Consider the following 18,937-nt stretch of genomic DNA (forward strand, 5'->3'; position numbering starts at 1 on the left):
TTTGTCTAAGTATAGAAGCTTACACAGTCAGACTGCCACCACCTGAGGTACCACATTTTGAATTCCATAATTAACTTTACTATGTTCATTTAATATATTTAGTAGTATTACTAACATGCTAGTAGGTTTTCATTTTTAACAAGGAGAGTGATAAGGATTTTTTTAATCAAAATCTGTATTATTAAATGCTTGATATATTGATATTATTCTAAATCTCTTTACCCAAAGAAAACATCATTCTGTCAGTTTAATACAGATCTAATCATATTATTCCCTCTCAAAAGATGTAAAAAGAAGGCAAGGGATTATGAACCATTCTCTCTAATCTTAATACACACTGTCTTCTCACCCATAAGTACTTTGTTTTTCACCCCACTGAGGTCCCTCTATATCTTTGACTCACTGTAAGAAAATGCCCCACAGGAACACCTCCCAGGGTGAGAGAACTGTAAGTGGCAAATTGTTGTTGGCTACCTACCAGTTTAAATACCCTGCAGATAGGGCACCTGAGGACCAGAGAAAAAGGCAATCCAGGAGATGGAAGGGGGATACAAAAGGAGAGAGAGTATCAACTCAAAAGCTCTCTCCCCTCTAAAAGACCAAAGAGAGTTATAACTCCCTAACTCATCCTGCAGCAAAAAAAAAAAAAAAAAAAAAAAAAAAATTGGTTAAGACGCTATTCTTTTTTTTTTTTTTTTTTTTTAAGATTTTATTTATTTATTTTTTCCCCCCAAAGCCCCAGCAGATAGTTGTATGTCATAGTTGCACATTCTTCTAGTTGCTGTATGTGGGACGCGGCCTCAGCATGGCTGGAGAAGTGGTGCGTCAGTGCGCGCCTGGGATCCGAACCCAGGCCGCCAGTAGCGCAGCACACACACTTAACCGCTAAGCCACGGGGCCGGCCCTAAGACGCTATTCTTACAAAATGTAAATACCTTCCTTTGGAAAGGATTCAACTTCCTATAAATCAACATAAAGAAACTGAAAACCAGTTGAAATAAGTACAAAATAGGAGTTTTGGTTTGGAAGATAAGAGGGAAAGCATGAAATACTTGGTATACTGTATAGAGAACAGGGTGAACTGAAACATTGATTACATTATGTGAAGTGGTTATGCATGATCTAATGTAATTTAAACCTTTAAAACTACTTTATAACGGACTGTGTGTGTGTGTGTGTGTGTGTGTGTAACAAATATGTGTTTTTTAATGTATCTTTTTGTTTGCCAAATTCTTTTGAGGACTTACGCATAAAAATCTTATTTCTATTAAAAGCTAAGAGAATTTGATATTTCTCAGAGTATTATAAAGGATTTTGATACTAACAAGAATGCTGTCATTGAGGGACATTCGATTTTAAACAACTGGTGCTACGTTTTGCCAAGGTGAGATTTTAATTTGTAGTATCTAGGGCAGATTCAAGATATAGTAGTTTTCTCTTCTTTTGCTTCAACATTGGTATGTGCAAAAGTATAAACCATTTTCATGAATTTTTGAAGCGGAATTTTAACTTAAAAAAGGTTTTAAAACAATATTGTCATACAGAAGCCATCAATTTCCTTCATCAAATTACTATAATAATTTTATTATACATTTACATTTTTATTAGATCTAGTTTTAAAAAATTTCTAGCTATCTCACTATGCGATTATAACTATTATAATAATATCAATAAAACCTTATAAACTTGTACATATAATTAATGATTCATTATCATTTGATATGAGCTAAGTTTTAAGTTTGTACTATCCTCAGGAAAAAAAATGGCTTGTTATTTAATATAAATAGGAGTATTGGGATGAAATTTTCACCTGCTTAGGAAAAAGAACTTTAATTAACTAGCAGCATGTGCATAATAATTTAATCATCAAAGCAGGGAAGAGGTAGGAAGGGAATATGCATTTAACTCTGATTCATTCAACTCTTAACAGACTTTTCTCTAAAGTCTGACGATTACCAGGCATACCTCTGTGTGGCAACATTTTATTAGTCATTCTTTTCTCTTTGTAACTGGCACATTGCATCAATCCAGTTTAGTTTTTCCTAACAATTCTGATTGTTAAGATTTAATACAATGTGTATTTGGAACTAGTAGCAAATGATGAGTTTATTGCTTATGTGTAGATAGTTGCTAAATCTTTTTGAACACTTTCTAAATCATATAGTTAAACTATATGTAAGCATTGGCTCATAATATTTTTCCAACTCTTATTTTCCATAGTATGAAAATGGGACAAATAATAAGTATTCTTCACACCACGCCTCCTGACTGTCCTTTTCACTCATACGAAGATTTCCAGATGCACTGGGATGACCTGGTAAGGAATAGAAATATATATTATGTTAGAAGTTATTTGATTTTGCTTCTCGTAATTTAACCTAAGTTAATAGCTTTGTTCTTAATTTTTAGTATGGCTATAAACTTCCAGCAGATTGTGGAAATATTAAAATATACTGCAGCATCTACTTCAAAATGATAGGAAGAAGGATCTTCACATATCCTTTACGCATCACTTGTAACAGGTGCTCTCTGCCCACCTTATGATCCAGTCTTGCTGCTGCCCCTGCTGTCATCATCATTTTCAACCTTCTCTCTGTCCAAATGAATCTACTTTCCCCCTACTTCTTTTTATCTGTAGAGTGTTTTTTATCTGTATGAGTGTTTTTGGTCTTGCTTAGTATTTTCCTATTTTTATTTGAGGATGAGCTTAATAATAATATTTTTTTCCTTAAACAATATTGCAACAATTTTAGACAGCGAAAGGCACTTTAGAATAGACAGAAAAAATGTTTACATGATTCCTAGTAGAAGTGAGAAAATAATCATAAGATTCTCCTTAGCCAAGGGCTCCCTCCAGTGGCTTTTAGATATTATTGAAAGGATGGAATTAAAAGAATTAGTTGTTTAACAAAGATTTTTCTTGTTAAAAGATTTTTTAATTTTACAGGCAAAGTTTAGAGGATCTGACTTGCACTTAATCTACCCCATTGATTTAAGAAAATGTCTTTGTTAATATTATTTTTAAAAATCTACACACAAGAAACACACAAGTGCTCAGATAAAACTCTTGAGTCAGTACTGATTGCACCTTTCTTGTCTCTTCTTATTCTGACCAGCTAGAATTTCAAAATGGAACAAGGAAGAGCCATAATGTTTTCTTTCTGTATTCTAAATTTCAAAATCTTAATATAAAATTAATGTTGATAGGCATCAATTATTCCGTTTCATTAGATGCCAAGACATTATTCCAAGTCTTCAGAATATTTTTCATCAGAAAAGTAACTGCCTTTCTCAAAGAACTGCTTTTGGAACTTGAATATAATCCATACTTGTTGTTTCTCTTTATTGAATTTTTACTGTTTTTGGAGATGCAACCTGTTTATTGTTTACTATAAACACTTATTTCTATAATCTCTAACGGTCATAATGTCTTTCTTATAAATCACTTTTGGAATATCTTAGTTTGCCAGTCTACATAAAAAGCCATATAATAAGGATACAATGAGTTGTCTTGATTGTGAGTGTTAAAATAGAAGGAATTAAGATCCCTGTGAGAAAACATACTTTTTAGGTTTGGGTAATGTGGAATAAGCAATATATAAAATAGTTAGGATTTAGTTGTGTGTGCCTTTTTAACAGTTTTAATATTTTTTTATTCCATAAAAATTGCTGTCTCTTATTTACAAAAACTGTTCCATCGTTCTTTAACATTGTTCAGATACCCTCTCAGTTGCATCAGAAGTCAACCCATACAGTTCTTTCCTAGGGTAGATTTGGAAGGAGTGTTGAAAAGTTTTCTTTCAGATTTAAAATCTAAACTGCCCCATATATGTGGATTACCCATAAAGATGACAACTAAACCATGTTACCACACACAAGAACTAACTAAACCTCATGTACAGGTAAGAGTTTTCCTGTCCTATCGAGTTCTCCAAGCATGTTATGCACCTACCTTACTTGGACCTCTTGCCTTCTCTGATGGATTACCCAACCCATTGTGTCGTAATTCTTTTCTCTCAGTTCAGTGCCCTGCTAATACTGTTTGTTATTCTTGTACTTAACCTTTGTCACTGCCATTTGTTATTATTATTGTATTCAGTATGGCATTATAATAGTAGTTGTTTACTAGTCTGTTTTTCTAATTTAGCATGAGCTCCTGGAGGGCAGAGATCATACTCATCTTCTTAGCCCAAGTGCCTGGTACATGATAGGTGTTCATTAAATGTTTTTTCAGTGAATTAATGATCTTATAGCATAGTTTAGACCCATTTGCCTCATACAAATCCAAGTTTACTTTGAACTTCTGTCACTTCATTTGAGTCTGATTGATCGAAAAAGCCTTTGAATAATTCCATTTATAGAAATTGAATTAATTCAATAACATTTTCATTGTATGATAATGTGCTAAGTGAAATCTTATTTGAAAAAGAAGTAGTAGTAGCAATTGAGCAATACTAGTGAAGACAGTATGGTGGCCTATCTTCACACTCCCTAGAAAAAGATTTCTTTGTCAAAAAAAATAGGGGGAAGTTTTAAAGAATAAATCTAAGGAAGTTTAATTTAAATTTTTCAACAATGATCTTTCTTTTAAATGACAATTGTGTGTTTTCATCAAAAGGAAAGTCAGAAGTTTGAATAATTTAAACAGTTTTAGATACAGTATGAATTATATGAATATTTCTGTGTCTGCTTAGTCTCCTTTCTTGACTTACTAGTGTTATCAGTTTATTGTAGTTTCCACTGCTCCAGTGATTTCGGCTTTCACATGACATTGACTTGCTTTGGCTCAAACACTATGCCTCATGGCATTTTTTCAGCTTTTTCTGCCATGCTGCTTGTTTCATTCTCTTTATAATCCTCAAGTAAAATTCACCAGAGCCACCATCTGATAGACCCCATTCATCTTTTCAGGCCAGGTCACATCATCTGTCACTAGGCAGCATGTGGATTTGGTATGCTTGGGTCAGGGGCCAACACCTTGTATAAGTGGCATAAAAACATGAGAGCCTAGGCATTAGGGGCTATAGACAAGGTTATTTCCTTAGAAGGGAGTGTGGGTGGACAAATAGTAGTTGGTATCCGTATGAAAATGGATCTCAAAAATTTTGCCCATACATAACATTTTTAAAAGTTCAGTTGCTGGCCAAGTCCAAATCTGAGGAATTTAGAAGATATGTCATTGCATCATGCATTTTTATTGAATATGTTTATTGGATACTTAATATTTCCAGCCCATGTCTGTTTAGAAATAGTGAATCTGGACAATATACTTGTGAAAATTTTCTTTTTAAATGTAAAATAACACTTAACTGGAAATTCGGGTGTTGATATTGCTGCTGGCGGTTGGAACCCTGACAATAAGAATTTATCCTGCTCAGTTTTATTGAGCGCCTTCTGGTGCCAGCTGCTTTTATGTATATTATCATCAAAACAGACTCTTGGGGTAAGGAATTTTTTTCTCAGTTTTACAGAAGAGGAAACTGAAGCTCAAAGCATCCAAGTAATTTAACCAAAGCCACACAGTTAAATACATTGCAGAATTAGAACTGAAACCCAGGAGTCAGATTCTTAGTCCTGAAATTGGAAAAAGTTTAGATCTGTGGTTAGGAGTTCTGGCTCTAGAAACCCTTACTGCATGTATAATCTTGGGCAAGTTATTTGATCTCGCTGTGTCTCCATTTCCTCAGTTGTACAATGGGGCGTGGTAGTGGTGGTGATAACACCACTTGTCACAGATTGGGCTGTCTAGGAGACCGACTCTGGAGTCCAGTGCGCGTGATGTTTGTTGGGGACTGCCCTTGAAATCAACACTGGTAGAAGGCAGGAAAGGAAGAAATTTGGGTGAAGGGAGAGGTCAAAAGCAAAGCAGGTGCCAGATAGCCATGGTCAGCCCTCTGAGGAACTCTGAGGCTAAAATGGCCCATCACGGTGGTTCTGCATCAGCCAGAATAGCCAGGCCTTATACCCGCTCCTCCATCTGCTATGGATTTGGGCTACCTAGACACAGGCGTGTCCTGGGGCAGCGGGGCCAACAGCCCTTCCTTGAGGGGGTGTGGGTAGCACATCACCATGTCCTTTGCAGTACTTCATCGGGTCTTTTGGGTTTTGTTTTAGGATTAGATAATACCTGGAACAGTTCCTTGTACTTAGTGAGTTCTCAGTAAATGTTAGTTCCTTTTATTGCTACACCACATTTGCTCTAAGATTAATGCAGTGCTAAAAAGCATAAGTTTAAAAAGTGAAAAATAAATTGATCAGGCTACTTGATAAAACTCAGCCATCTTAAAAAAAATTAAATTAGCAGGAGTGCTTAGCCAAACTAGTTTTTTTTTTTAAAGTTATGGAAATTCTCAAAGATACATAAAAGAAATTAGTATAATGAACTGTCATATGCGTATCCTCTAACTCTTCCTTGACATATTTTTGGGTGGGGGGTAAACTGGAGTATTTTAAAAGAAGTCCAGGATATGATGTTATTTCATCTGTAAAGACTTCAGTACGCATCTCTATCTGATAAGAGCTTTTCAAAAAATTATTTAACAGTAATTCCTAAATATCATCTAATATCAGTTCGTACTCTGATTCCCTATTTATCTCAAAGATTTATTTTAGAGGTTTTGTTTAAATCAGAATCCAAGCAAGGTCCACATAATTTCATTTGGTTGTTATATCTCTTAGGTCTCTTTTATTCTGTAACATTCCAAACCCCCTTTCCTTTTATTTTTGCCAGTTATTTGCCAGAAAAACTGGATCATTTGCCTTGGAGAATGTCCCATATTCTGGATTCTTTGTTGTGTCATGTCATTTAAAGTTAACATATTCTTCTAAACTCCATATTTCCTATAAACCTGTGGTTAAATCTAAGCTTAGCTGATTTCTGGTTCAGCTTTAATCAAGAAACACTCAGATAGTGCACTGTTCAGAACCAGATTTTAATAGATAAAATGTGTTTGATCAGTCATTTTGGTCAATCCTCAAGTTTCATTTAATCATTACCTTAATTCTAGGTCTTCATTACATATTCATTCATACCTAAATATAGGTTAAAGCTTTTAGTTTTCCTCTATAATTTTATGTTAATGTGCAAAGTTATATAAATTGGATGTAAAGTTCTAGAAATTCAGAGTCAACCAAGCCACATTTGCCAGTGATGCCTAGCAGAATGACAGTAATAATGTAGTAAAGCATATGTTTTTTGTTGGGTTATGACTTCACAAAGCTTCAGATTGTTGACCATTTAAGTATTTTAAGTTCTGTGAATTATTTATGATCTCATCTGCTGTTTATATAGGCCCTTTTTGTAGTGTTTTTATAAATTTTGAATATATACCTAGAGGTTTCCTCCTTTGGGCTATTTAATATCTTTTAGAAATTGAAAGAATGAGTAAATAATACATTGACAGGCTAGGGGGCAAAACAAACTCTTGGAAATTATTTTCATTGGATGTATATTTCTGAGAGACAGATGAAGATGAAACAGGGTGTGAATATAAACATATTTCAGACACATATTCTAGGTAAGTTTTATGTCAGAATACAAGTAATCTATTCTTATATGAATCTGCCTAGAATGAGTTTTTCTTTTAGAATCTCAAGTATTAGGTATGTTCTTTAAAAGTTACTACAGTTCATGAAACCCAAGGGTCAAAAAAATGGCTATTCTTTGATTTTCTATAATTGATTTAGACTTAGATCTTGAACCTTTTTTTCCATCAAATGAAACAAAATTAAATCTAGACACCTTAAGATGACTCAGTCACTTCTGACAAAGCATCTCTTTGAGGTAGAATTTCATTCAAATTTATGAGTCATTCTTCTCCTTGTGATAGCATCTGTGTGCAGGGGAAAGTCTATATAGGGTAAGGGCAGTGGTGTGTGGTGAAGTGCATTTGGTGTGCTTGCCTAATATGGTCCACATCAGGAGAAGGAATGCTCTAAGCTCTGCTTCTGGACACCTACAAAGCTGGTGAGTGGCCACTTGAGCCTCTGCTAACTGAAAAACCAAAGACATTCATAGTTAAAACTTTTCAGCAGAAACTGTGGAAATGTGGCTTTACCTCACTTCTTCCATCCAAATATTGTATCGGTGCATCTGCTTGGTTGATCCGAAATCACATCCTGAACCCTAGCTGCGAAGGAGAAAATGTCCATTTTAGATTTCCAGGCTCTATAAGGAACACTAGAAGGAGAGTGAAATGGGTGTTGAACACCAGTCACCAGGGAATGAGGGGAGTGGCATTCACTTCTTGACCTGATTGGTCTGATACTGGTGGTCTCTGCTCGTATGGTATCTTGACAAAGATGCTATTCTAGGTTTTCTCCTAGCTCTCTTGTGCCGATGGTCTTCAGGAGAGTTGCTGCGTCCCCTCTTCAGTCTCTCCGGAGGTACATGTCAAACCCTGTTATGTGTTGAATTTTGTGTCCCCCCGCAAAGAAATTGATACATTGAAGTCCTAACCCAGTACCTCAGGATGTGACCTTGTTTGAAATAGAACCGTTGCAGATATAATTAAGATGAAGTCATACTGGAATAGGATAGGCCCCTAACCCAATATGACTGGTGGGCTTATAAAAAGGGGAGATTTGGACACAGACACATATGCAAGGAGAATTCCATGTGAACATGAAGCTGGTTATCTGCAAGTCAAAGGGAGAGGTCTGGAACAGATCCTTTCTTCATGGCCCCAACCCTGCCAATACCTTGATTTCAGACTTCTAGCCTCCAGAACTTTAAGACAATACATTTCTGTTGTTTAAGGCACCCAGTTTGTGATACTTTGTTACAACAGCCCTGTCAAACTAAATCAAACCCCTTCTTGATGCATGCTTTTTTGCTCAGGCTAGCAATCTCCAGGCGTTATAAGTCAACTCTTATTCCTTAGTTAACCTCTGTATCCGTTCATTCAGGGTCATGAAACCTGGCTCGATCCTCTTCTGTGCCCTCTGAAAAATATGGGGAAGTAAAGAGGGGTGTCTTCTTGCCCTATTGACACAGATAAGCCTCCAACTTGAAAAATCTACAGACAAGAAGTGAGCCCCAGTCACCTATTTTCACCATTACCCCAAACTTCACCCAAGATTTTCTTGGGGTCTCCCCACATCTCCCAAGAATAGTCAAGGTGGGGGGAATGTTGCACTCTATGGTAACTTGGTATTATGTCAACTTCAGTACACTGGAAGTATGTTTCCCTGAAATCCTTTCTCTACGTAGTTCTGGCTTAGGGTAGCACGCGGTTAGGAAGGGGAAAGTGAAGCAAAAGCCATGTTCACGCTTAGAAGGTCTGTGCAAGGCCAGTATTGCAACTCAGACTCATTGGGGATATGCGATGGCACCTGTTGGTGTGGAGGAGGATGTATTTTAAGACTATAAACACTTCCCATCAACAGATGAATGGATAAAGAAAATGTGATATATACATACAATGGAATATTATTCAGCCTTAAAAAGGAATGAAATTCTGACACATGCTACAACATGGATGAACCTTGAAAACATTATGCTGAGGGAAATAAGCCAAACAAAAAAGGACAAATATTGTGATTCCACTTATATGAGGTACCAAGAGTGGGCAAATTCATAGACACAGAAAGTAGCCTGGAGGTTACCAGAGGCTGCAAAGAGAGGGAAATGGAGTTATTGCTTAAAGACTACAAATTTTCTGTTTGGGATGAAGAAAAAGTTTTGGAAATAGATAGTGGTTATGGTTACACAACAGAAGTACAATGGGGAATGTACTTAATGCTACTGAATTATATACTTAAAAATTGCTAAAATGGTAAATTTTATGTTCTATATATATATATAACCACGATTTTTTAAAAAGACTATAAACACTTGTTTCTCTTTGATGTATCTGACAAGTCAGTTTGACACATACTTGCTGAATTGCTACCAGGTACCAGGGACTCTGATAGGCAATGAGAGTACAAAATGATTAAGACACGGACAGTCACTGCCCAATAGTCAAAATCCTACTCGTTATTAATGGCTTAGCGTAGATGCAACCACCTCCTCCTTTAATTTAGTTTCTTTGAACAAGTATTTTGTAGTAACTGTGAGAAAGATTTAAGAATGTGGAAGATATAAGAATAAATAAGTCTTGGTTCCTACCCTTGAAGAATCTAGTATCTATTTAGGGATGGAACATGCACACTAAAAGTAAGAGTGCTACCTTGTACTATTTTCTGCTGACAAATACTAACTGATAACAGATCCTTGGGAAGATGAGGGGGTGAAGGGAAGGAGAGAAGAGGGACAGACATTGTGAATGAGTGAGCAGCATGAGCGTGTTTGGAGGACAGTGAGGGTAGCTAAGTGCATAGTTTTCATAGTTGATTTATATAGAATTTAGAACATATCTTCATCTTGAAAAGATGGTATCTAAAGAAGGATACAAACCATAAGAGATGTACACATTTCTTCCAGAAGGCTCATTTGTTTTTTTGTTTTTCTTCACGTGTTCCATATATTGTAGTGTTACTTCATATTCTCATTTTGACGCTATTTTCTTATTTCTTTTTCGTTAAGGACAATGTTACATTTAAAAAATTTCCTAATCTCTATCATTTCAGGAAAACAAAGTCAAGCCACCCAATCTGACCACTAAACAAATGTTCAGGTCCTCTCTGACTCAGGCCCCTTCCACAAGACCCACCTTGGCTCCGAGTCTTCTACCGTGTTCAGTAGCCACAGACCACAAGGTGGAGCTTTCGGTCAGCCAGCTGAAGCCTTGCGGGGCCTCAACTCTGCACCTCCAGCTAGAATCTGTTCAGAGCAAAAAGAAATCCCTGTCTTACAAGGCACCACAAGTACATTTGGAAGTACCAAAGCCCAACAGAGGAAATACTCAAGTTCAAGACACAAATTTTAGCGTCCACAGTAATATCGCCCCTAAATTCATACCAGTTTTCAAAACTCGATCATTACAGATGAACAAAAATATCTTAGAACATGGCAACCTGAAAAGAAAACAGCACGTTGTTACAGAATCTAAATTGTTTTCACTTAAAACTAGTGTGATCCAGGATGGCAAACTGAATTTGGATGCAGCTCTTAAAAAAAGATCTAATAGTAACATTCATATGAATGCTAGAAATTTAAATCAGAAGACGTCTAGACCTCTGCAAGAAAAAAACACTGAGACCTGTGAAAATATGACAAAATATCCCCCTTCTAATGGGAAATGGACTGTGAGTTTAAATGTAGGTAAACAACTATCTGACAGTTCAGTATTTCAGATGTCAAATAACAATTTAGGTGTAATAAGTGCTGTTGACTTCCAAGTGAATGGAAGAGAAAATTTAACAAGCAAGTATATAACACAAACTTTAGGGAAAGGTCACAAGTCACTGAAAGTGAAAAGACAACCACACATTTTTGAATCAGACGCAGAAATGGAAGATCCCCAACTACTACAGCAACAATCAGGAAATCAAACTAAGGAAGTTGATGTAAGTGACCACCGACTGGTAGTGAGCAGAACAGCCCACAGGTCTAAAAGAAAATCATGTCAGGAATCCTCAAAAACTTCAAAGAAGCCTCATTCCAATACTGTCCATTATGGGCAATCCAATTCTTCTAGGAACCAGGTAAAAAAAACAATTTTAATCTGGGGATATTTATCATGTGGTAGACCTTTAAAACCCCTAAATAAAGATTTACATGATTTGCCCAAGATCATCTAGAAACACATTATTTAAGAAACAGAATATCTACCCTAACACAATGGCAGTATATACAGTCAATTTATAACAAACTGTGCTTCTTCAATCTGGTCACAGATACATACCATGGACAAATCAAAACCTAAGAAATCTCTCATCATTCCTAAAGCTTACAACATGGATGCAAAAGAAGGAAATATTTACCAGGTAACTTAGGTGATATCTTTTCATTTATTTTTTGTTACATTATCAGAATTGCAATTGCCAAGTTTAAGGATCCCCAACCTCTTGGTGAGAAGGAGTTACTTTTAAATTCCTTGAAGCCTTAAAATCAGCAAGGAAAAAGGAAATGTTGGGAACAGTGAGCCGTTGACCAAGAACTGCACACAGCAGCCATTACGAATAGTAAAGGCCCTGAGAGGGATGACGTGGAGAGAGGCCCCACCACTGGCTCTCGCCCACTCTGTTCTGGGGTCTTTGCAGACTAAGAAGAGGGCGCAGCAGCAGACTGCCTAGAGATAGAAGATTCCACAACCACTAGAACATGTACCTTTTGGGACTGTTACCCAAGATAATTAAATGATGTTTCAAAGGTTAATCATTAAGTTAATATTTACACCAAAAAAATGTTGCAGTGCTGGCTTAAGTTAAACCTGAGATTTAGCTGATAACGCTGAGTCCACAGCACTGGATTCACAAAACCATGCATCTTGAAATTACATTTTATGCCATTCTACTATGTGTTTTATTCTGAGAACAAACATGTTACTAAAATATCCACAAATACTTGTTTGCATAGAACTATTGGAATAGTTTCAATTCAAATTCTTTATGAACAAACTAGAAAACATTTTCTTCTCTTCCAAATACTATTTCTTTCTGTAATTAATAGAATTTTCACCCTGATTTGAATTAACCAAAAGGTACTTAAGTGTATTCCCATATATTTTATAATGTTGTGTTTCATGTAGTTTTTCTCATCTTACTATATGCACTCAGTAGGGGTTGAGGAAAAAATGTATGTGCTAGAATGCCTTAAAATTTTGTATTTTCATTTTTAAAAATAAATGAAATTTATTCCAGATTTCATATAGTTTTAGAAGTATAGCACTTTCTCATTTTGAATTACTTAAGACCTGACACAGTTTTTACAGTTGAAAAATCATTTCATCAGCTAGAAATATTAACATGAGAAAAAATATAGGATATCATTATAGAAAATAATTTTCTCCAAATATAAAATTAATATATACTCCTATAAAAATTTGAGTAATAGAAAACAGTTTCAAGAAGAAAGTAAAAATCTACTCTAATTCCTCTTTGCAGAGATAACCACTCTGAATGGTGGATGGACACTCATGCTGGTGCCTGTGAACATGGAATCAGGCTCCATACACTGCTGTGGAATCTCCTTTTTCATTCAACAATTTTCTTTTCCGTGGTTGCGTAGTATTCCATTACATGTTGCGTGTACTGTTTTTAACTGTCCCTACTGACTGACATTTAAGTTGTTCCCAACTTCTCACTATGATAACAATGTTGTATAAATAGTCTTGTGTAGGTCTTTGCAAAAAATAATTATGTGGTTTTATTTTTCCCTTACTATTTTTATTATTGAAATTTATTTGAATTTATTATTTTTATTATTGAAATTTTCAAACCACACAAAGTGCAGATAACAGTATAAATAACATCTAAGTACTATCACCCTGCTTCAACAATTATTAATATTTTGCCACTGTTTCATCTATGTCTCACAGATACACACATTTTTACTGTACTATTTTAAAGCAAATTCTATACATCATATAATTTTACCCATAAACACTTTAGTATATATCTCTAACAGATAAAGTATAGCATATTTTTAAAGAAAAATGTGTATGTTACATTTTTGGAGTGTCTATCATATCTTTATTGACTCACTAAATTTCACTTTAGTTTAACATGCAAACTGGCAGGAAGCCCTCAATAAACATGAAACCTTTTTCACAGAAGAACTAGAGCTTTCAGTCATATAACCAAAATGTTGGAATGGAGATTTATTTGTTCAACCATATTCATTAAGCGTATGCAACGTGCTAGGCGGTGGGCTGAGCACTGGGTTGCTGAAATGATTAAGACTGCCCCTGACAGTGGAGTCTCATCTCCAGCAAGCCCATTCTGGGTTCCTGGCAAAGATGTGGGAGTATGTATGTGTTGAAGCAAATGCAAACAATGACCTTTTGGTCCATATTGCAGATAAATTAACGTACAAAAAGAGAGAAACAGAAATAGAGCTTATCACCTAGCTAGTGTTATTCGGGCTTTCAAACATTTTACATGTTTAATTTACAAAATATGATATAATTGTGATATTTAAAAGAAACCAAAAATCCTAATGTTCCACTTCTTCCAATGAAGAAATAATCCTTCATTAAATAAAAAAGAACCAGCAGAGAGCCAAGTATAAGGTGAACTTTGATTTTTTAGTGAGATTTACTGTTTTTGCTACTTCACTAAACCATTGCAATTAAAAGCAAAAAATGAACACAAATTCTACTTCAAAACAGTAAATATAATTCTTGCTCTTGAAATTGTGCCTAGTTAATTTACTGTATACCTTTACTGTAAGCATTACTGTATATCTTTACTGTAAGCATTTCTGTAAGCATATCTATATTTTATAATTATTTTACCATTTTCATAGGGAAGTACATCTGGTTTAAAGCTCATTTTGAATGTGCCTTTCTCATTCTAAAACTAGTGTGGTAGATAACTAGTAGACTGCAGAGAAAAATGGTATATCTTGGGGCCGGCCTCATGGCTTAGCGGTTAAATGCACATGCTCAGCTACTGGTGGCCTGGGTTTGGATCCTGGGCACGCACTGATGCACTGCTTGTCCAGCCGTGCTGAGGTGGCATCCCACATACAGCAACTAGGATGTGCAACTATGACATACAACTATCTACTGGGGCTTTGGGGAGGAAAAGGGGAAAAAAAGGAGGAGATTGGCAATAGATGTTAGCTGAGGGCCAGTCTTCCTCAGCAAAAAGAGGAGGATTGGCATGGATGGTAGCTCAGGGCTGATCTTCCTCACAAAAAAAATGGTATATGATTTTGTTTGTGAGGCTGTGATGAAAATATTGGTTTATGAAAGGGCTGTTAACAAGGATATATATTTGATCACTCAGTCATCCACAGCATGTGCTCATTCTTGAAACCAGTCTTCCCCCTGCTGTGTATATTCCTAGGCTGCCTTCCTGCCGCTGTCCAGTCATCATGCCTTAGGTAATGAAGACTTATTTTATTATTAGACTAAGCAAAACAATTAAAAAGATAAATCCATGGCTGAAGTAGTGTGTAATATCTTCCAGTTCTTTATATAAATAATCTTGATAGCCCCTCCTCCACTCCATTAGTGTCTAAAACTTAAAATTTATAATATAGTATTTCATTTACATAAATGTTAGCCTACATGGCAAAGCCTGCTTATGTTAGGATCAGTCTATTTTTCCATGTAAAGTAGGTTTGTTTTTCATCTTACAATATTTATCCTAATGGAAGTTTACGAAAAAAAATATATATACACATATACATATATGTATGTATGCATATATGATTTACTATAGAGATACATGGACAGATTGATTGATTATTTACTGCTCCATGTTTAGAGAAGAGGTTCCAGACCAAATTGCAGTGCTCTGATTCACTGGAGAAATCAATGAAGATTTTGGTTCATTTTTAAATATTACAATTTTGAAAGCCAGGATAATTTCAAATCGAAGTAGAGAATACTAAATTGTAGTTCCTTGTTTAAATTTTCGGTTATTTATATGCATTGTGGATCCCCCCACCCCCAAATCATTCTTCACATCCCAATTGTATGTTAGTTTTAGAACCATTACAATTTTAAAACCAAAAGTAAATCATTTTATGTTCACCTGTAACCAGAATCTTAATAGATCAGCTATTGCATTTAAAAACCTATAGCAAATGCAAAAATTAACACTAAGAATCACCTTTATAGAAGTGTAAAAACACTTTCTGTGTGCTATTCATATTTTAAATTTCACAGTATTTGTTGCTTACTATATTTTTTATTTGTTTATATTTTTATTATATATTACTATGACTATTATACATCATTATATTTATTTATATTGGTATTTTTTGCCTACTATAGCAAATAGCTAAAAAATATGGGTTTGTCAATGATTAGCTTTTATTTGAGTAACCAGTTCATTAACCAGTTTTTGCTCTCTTTCTCAAATTGCACACCACCTGGTGTTATGCCGGAACTGACAATATATTGGTTATTTATTGATATTTAAGAATGGCCAGGGGGACAGCCCTGTGGCCTAGTGGTTAAGTTTGGCATGCTCTGCTTTGGCAACCCAGGTTCAGTTCCTGGGCACAGACCTACGCCGCTCATTGGCAGCCGAACATTGCGGCAACCCGCATTCAAAATAGAGAAAGATTGGCACAGATGTTATCTCAGGGTGAATCTTCCTCAGCAAAAAAAAAAAGAAGGTCAGTATTTATAAGTGTTTAAAGATGTCATGGTCATTATTTATGGATGTTTAAAATGTCCGTGTTGTATCCTACATAGTGTCTTATTTTAAATTAAAAAATAAAAGTATTTCAAATAGATGTATCTTTCATATGTCAGAGTGACTGTATTTAGGAATGAAAAGGCTTAGATAAATTACAAATTCTTTTGCCTTTTGCCTTTGTAGTTCCATTTCTTTACATACATTTGCTCACCATGTCACAGAAGTTTTATTCGCAGCGGTCCTTCATTCTTTCATTCAACAGATATTTATTTAGTATTTGTTATGTGCCAGGCACTATTGTAGATGCTTGGGAGATAGCAGTTAAAACTGACCTTACATTCTGGCAGGGAGAGACAGACAATAAACATAACAAATAAATAAATTATATAATGTATTAGAACATGACAACCATAGGGAAAAAAAGAGAGCAAAGAAAAGGAGATGGTTAAGGTATGCTTCCTTGAGCAAAGACGTAAAGGAAGTGAAGGAGTTAGCCACATGGCTATCTGAAAGATGAGCTCTCCAGGCATAAGGAATGACCTATATGTTCAAGAGGCATCAAGGAGCCCAGAGTGGTGAGGGTAAAATGAGCCAGAGAGGAGAGACTAGCAGACAAGATCTGATCATATTGGGCCTGTCGGCCATGTCAAGGACATTTACGTTTACACTGAGTGGGATGGTGTTAGGGCCAGAGAGGTGATATGATCTGACTTAGGTTTCAAGAAGATCATTCTGCCTGCTGCATTGAGAATAGACCGGGGGTAGAGGAGTGGGGGAAAGAAATAAGACCATCTAAGAGGCCATGGCTGCAATCCATGGAAAGGTGAAAGTGCCTGGTGCCACTGTGGTGGTAGATGAGATGAGAAGTGGAGGAGATGAGAAGTGGCTGATTCTGGATACACTGTGAAGGATAGAGTCCACTAGATTAGGGATTTCAGAGAAAGAGAGGTGTTGATGACTCGAGGGTTTTTGGCTTGGTCACTTGGGAGGATGGAGTTATCAATTGAGATGAAAAGGAGCAGGCTTTGGTGTAAGAGGACGATTGGGAATTGACCGTTGGACTTCACAATGTGGAGGTCATTGATGACCTTGACAAGCAATTTCTGTGGAGTGATGGAGGCAAAAGCCTGACTGAGTGGATTTAAGAGAGAAGGGAGGAGGAGGAATTGGAAATCACAGGCGTAGACAGCTCTTTCAAGAAGAGTCATCAGTGAACTTTTCTAAATCCTTACTTTCATTCACCCCTTAGTATTTTCCTTTGATTATCTCCTTGAAACACTATTCTCCCACAGCGTCTGTAATCTTACATCTCTGGACACAATTTTTCTATCTCCCTTACTGACTGGCATTGAGTACCTCCCAGCACCTTAAAGGATGAACAGTAGTTACACCAAATACATTTGGGACACAGGAGGAATGGGAAGAAAGGCATTCCAAAAAGAAGAAATAAAATGAGCAAAGGCATGAGAGGTACATATGTTTAGGGAGGAGTGAATAGTGATTCTGATGTGTTTAGCATGTGTTTCATACGGGCACCAGAATGACTGCAGACGGGGCCTCAGTGGTAAAGGAGAGTTTTAGGCAGGGTAGAAATCATCTGGAGACTTCCAGAAACCTAATCCAGGAAGTGGAGAATGGAAAATAAGACAGTACTGACAGACCCAGAATGGCTGGTCAGGGAAGCTGGCTATAGATGCTGCATGCTGGAGAGGTCAGAGATGAAGCTGGATTTTCAGTCTTGAACCACTGCAAGACAAGTGTTCCCATTTAAAAATACAGCAATGCTGGAGTGGTAGGGAAAATGTAACAGGAAGATGACTGATTCAGTCCATCATAACCCAGGCTGGTGGCCTCAGCAGAAGATCCAGGTAGAGATGGCCAATAGAGAACTAGATTAAAACTTAAGACATGGTCTAGTGTGGGGAGTCGTCCACGTAGAAATGTCAGTTGAAGGTGTGCATGAGAGTGCGGGAGCAAAGAGGAGAACACAAATGACAGTTCTGAGTACACGATACAGACAGTTAAGGAATGGGGACAAGGGAGAGCAATGGGGTGAAGGTTGGAAAGCAGAGGCTGCGGAGTCCCAGTGCCAAGGAAAAGGAGAGTGTAGGCACAGCAACGCCAGGAAGGCCCGGGAGCAGGAGGCCTGCGAGACCACGGGCTGGGGCTGCAGAGATCCCCGCGGCTGCTACAGCCCGAAGGTGAAGCAGGGATGGCCAGGGGTGCAGGAGGAGAGTGCTGGAGTCCTCCAGGACAGGTGTGGCCGTGCAGGGAGGACAGCAAGCTCAGTCTGAAGGGGTGGCAAGCTCACAGGGGCATTTGTGGTCTGAAACAAAAGGGAGAACACTTCAGTAGCGCCAGGAAAAAACACCTGGTGAGAACATATCGGATGGAGAGGACTTTTCAATTTTAAGCTTTTCCTCTATGATTTTTTAAAATTTTTGGAAACTGCTCCCACTAAATATTCACTAAATATTATGAGAAAAACTCATAACCAGTCAATCATCTTAGTTTATCAGCTTTTGTTTTTAAGACAAATGCTCATGATTGGTTTTTTTATTATTACATGTATCTTTCACTCTGTTTTCTGCCAGTGAAATCTTCCTAGTTTCCACACAAAATAAAGTGCATTAATGTTTTATTGTATTCCACAAAGATCATCCTCGCTGCTACTATATATTCATTATATTATTATATATATTCAAAGAATGTTTTGCTATTGACATTCAGAGAT

The 18,937-nt window shown here is 36.5% G+C and overlaps 1 protein-coding gene across 1 annotated transcript; it reads left to right on the plus strand.

Moving 5' to 3' along the window:
- Positions 1-3,781: 3,781 nt before the first annotated feature.
- Positions 3,782-13,234, plus strand: C14H18orf63 (chromosome 14 C18orf63 homolog). Its single transcript, XM_087438844.1, has 4 exons — positions 3,782-3,902; positions 10,573-11,589; positions 11,782-11,871; positions 12,991-13,234. Exons 1-4 carry the CDS (start codon positions 3,849-3,851, stop codon positions 12,994-12,996), a joined length of 1,167 nt encoding a protein of 388 aa, XP_087294970.1. The 5' UTR covers positions 3,782-3,848; the 3' UTR covers positions 12,997-13,234.
- Positions 13,235-18,937: the final 5,703 nt, after the last annotated feature.

This window comes from Ceratotherium simum, chromosome 14, assembly GCF_057802395.1.
Source record: "Ceratotherium simum simum isolate JZ-2026a chromosome 14, ASM5780239v1, whole genome shotgun sequence".
Lineage (NCBI taxonomy): Eukaryota > Metazoa > Chordata > Mammalia > Perissodactyla > Rhinocerotidae > Ceratotherium > Ceratotherium simum.

What these genes read in the sequence shown, in the direction of transcription:
- C14H18orf63 (XM_087438844.1), top strand. Translation starts at nt 3,849, where the DNA reads ATGACAACTAAACCATGTTACCACACACAAGAACTAACTAAACCTCAT. An exon ending in TAACTAAACCTCATGTACAG is followed by an intron (nt 3,903 to 10,572) that starts GTAAGAGTTTTC and finishes CTATCATTTCAG; the next exon opens with GAAAACAAAGTCAAGCCACC. An exon ending in CCAATTCTTCTAGGAACCAG is followed by an intron (nt 11,590 to 11,781) that starts GTAAAAAAAACA and finishes ATCTGGTCACAG; the next exon opens with ATACATACCATGGACAAATC.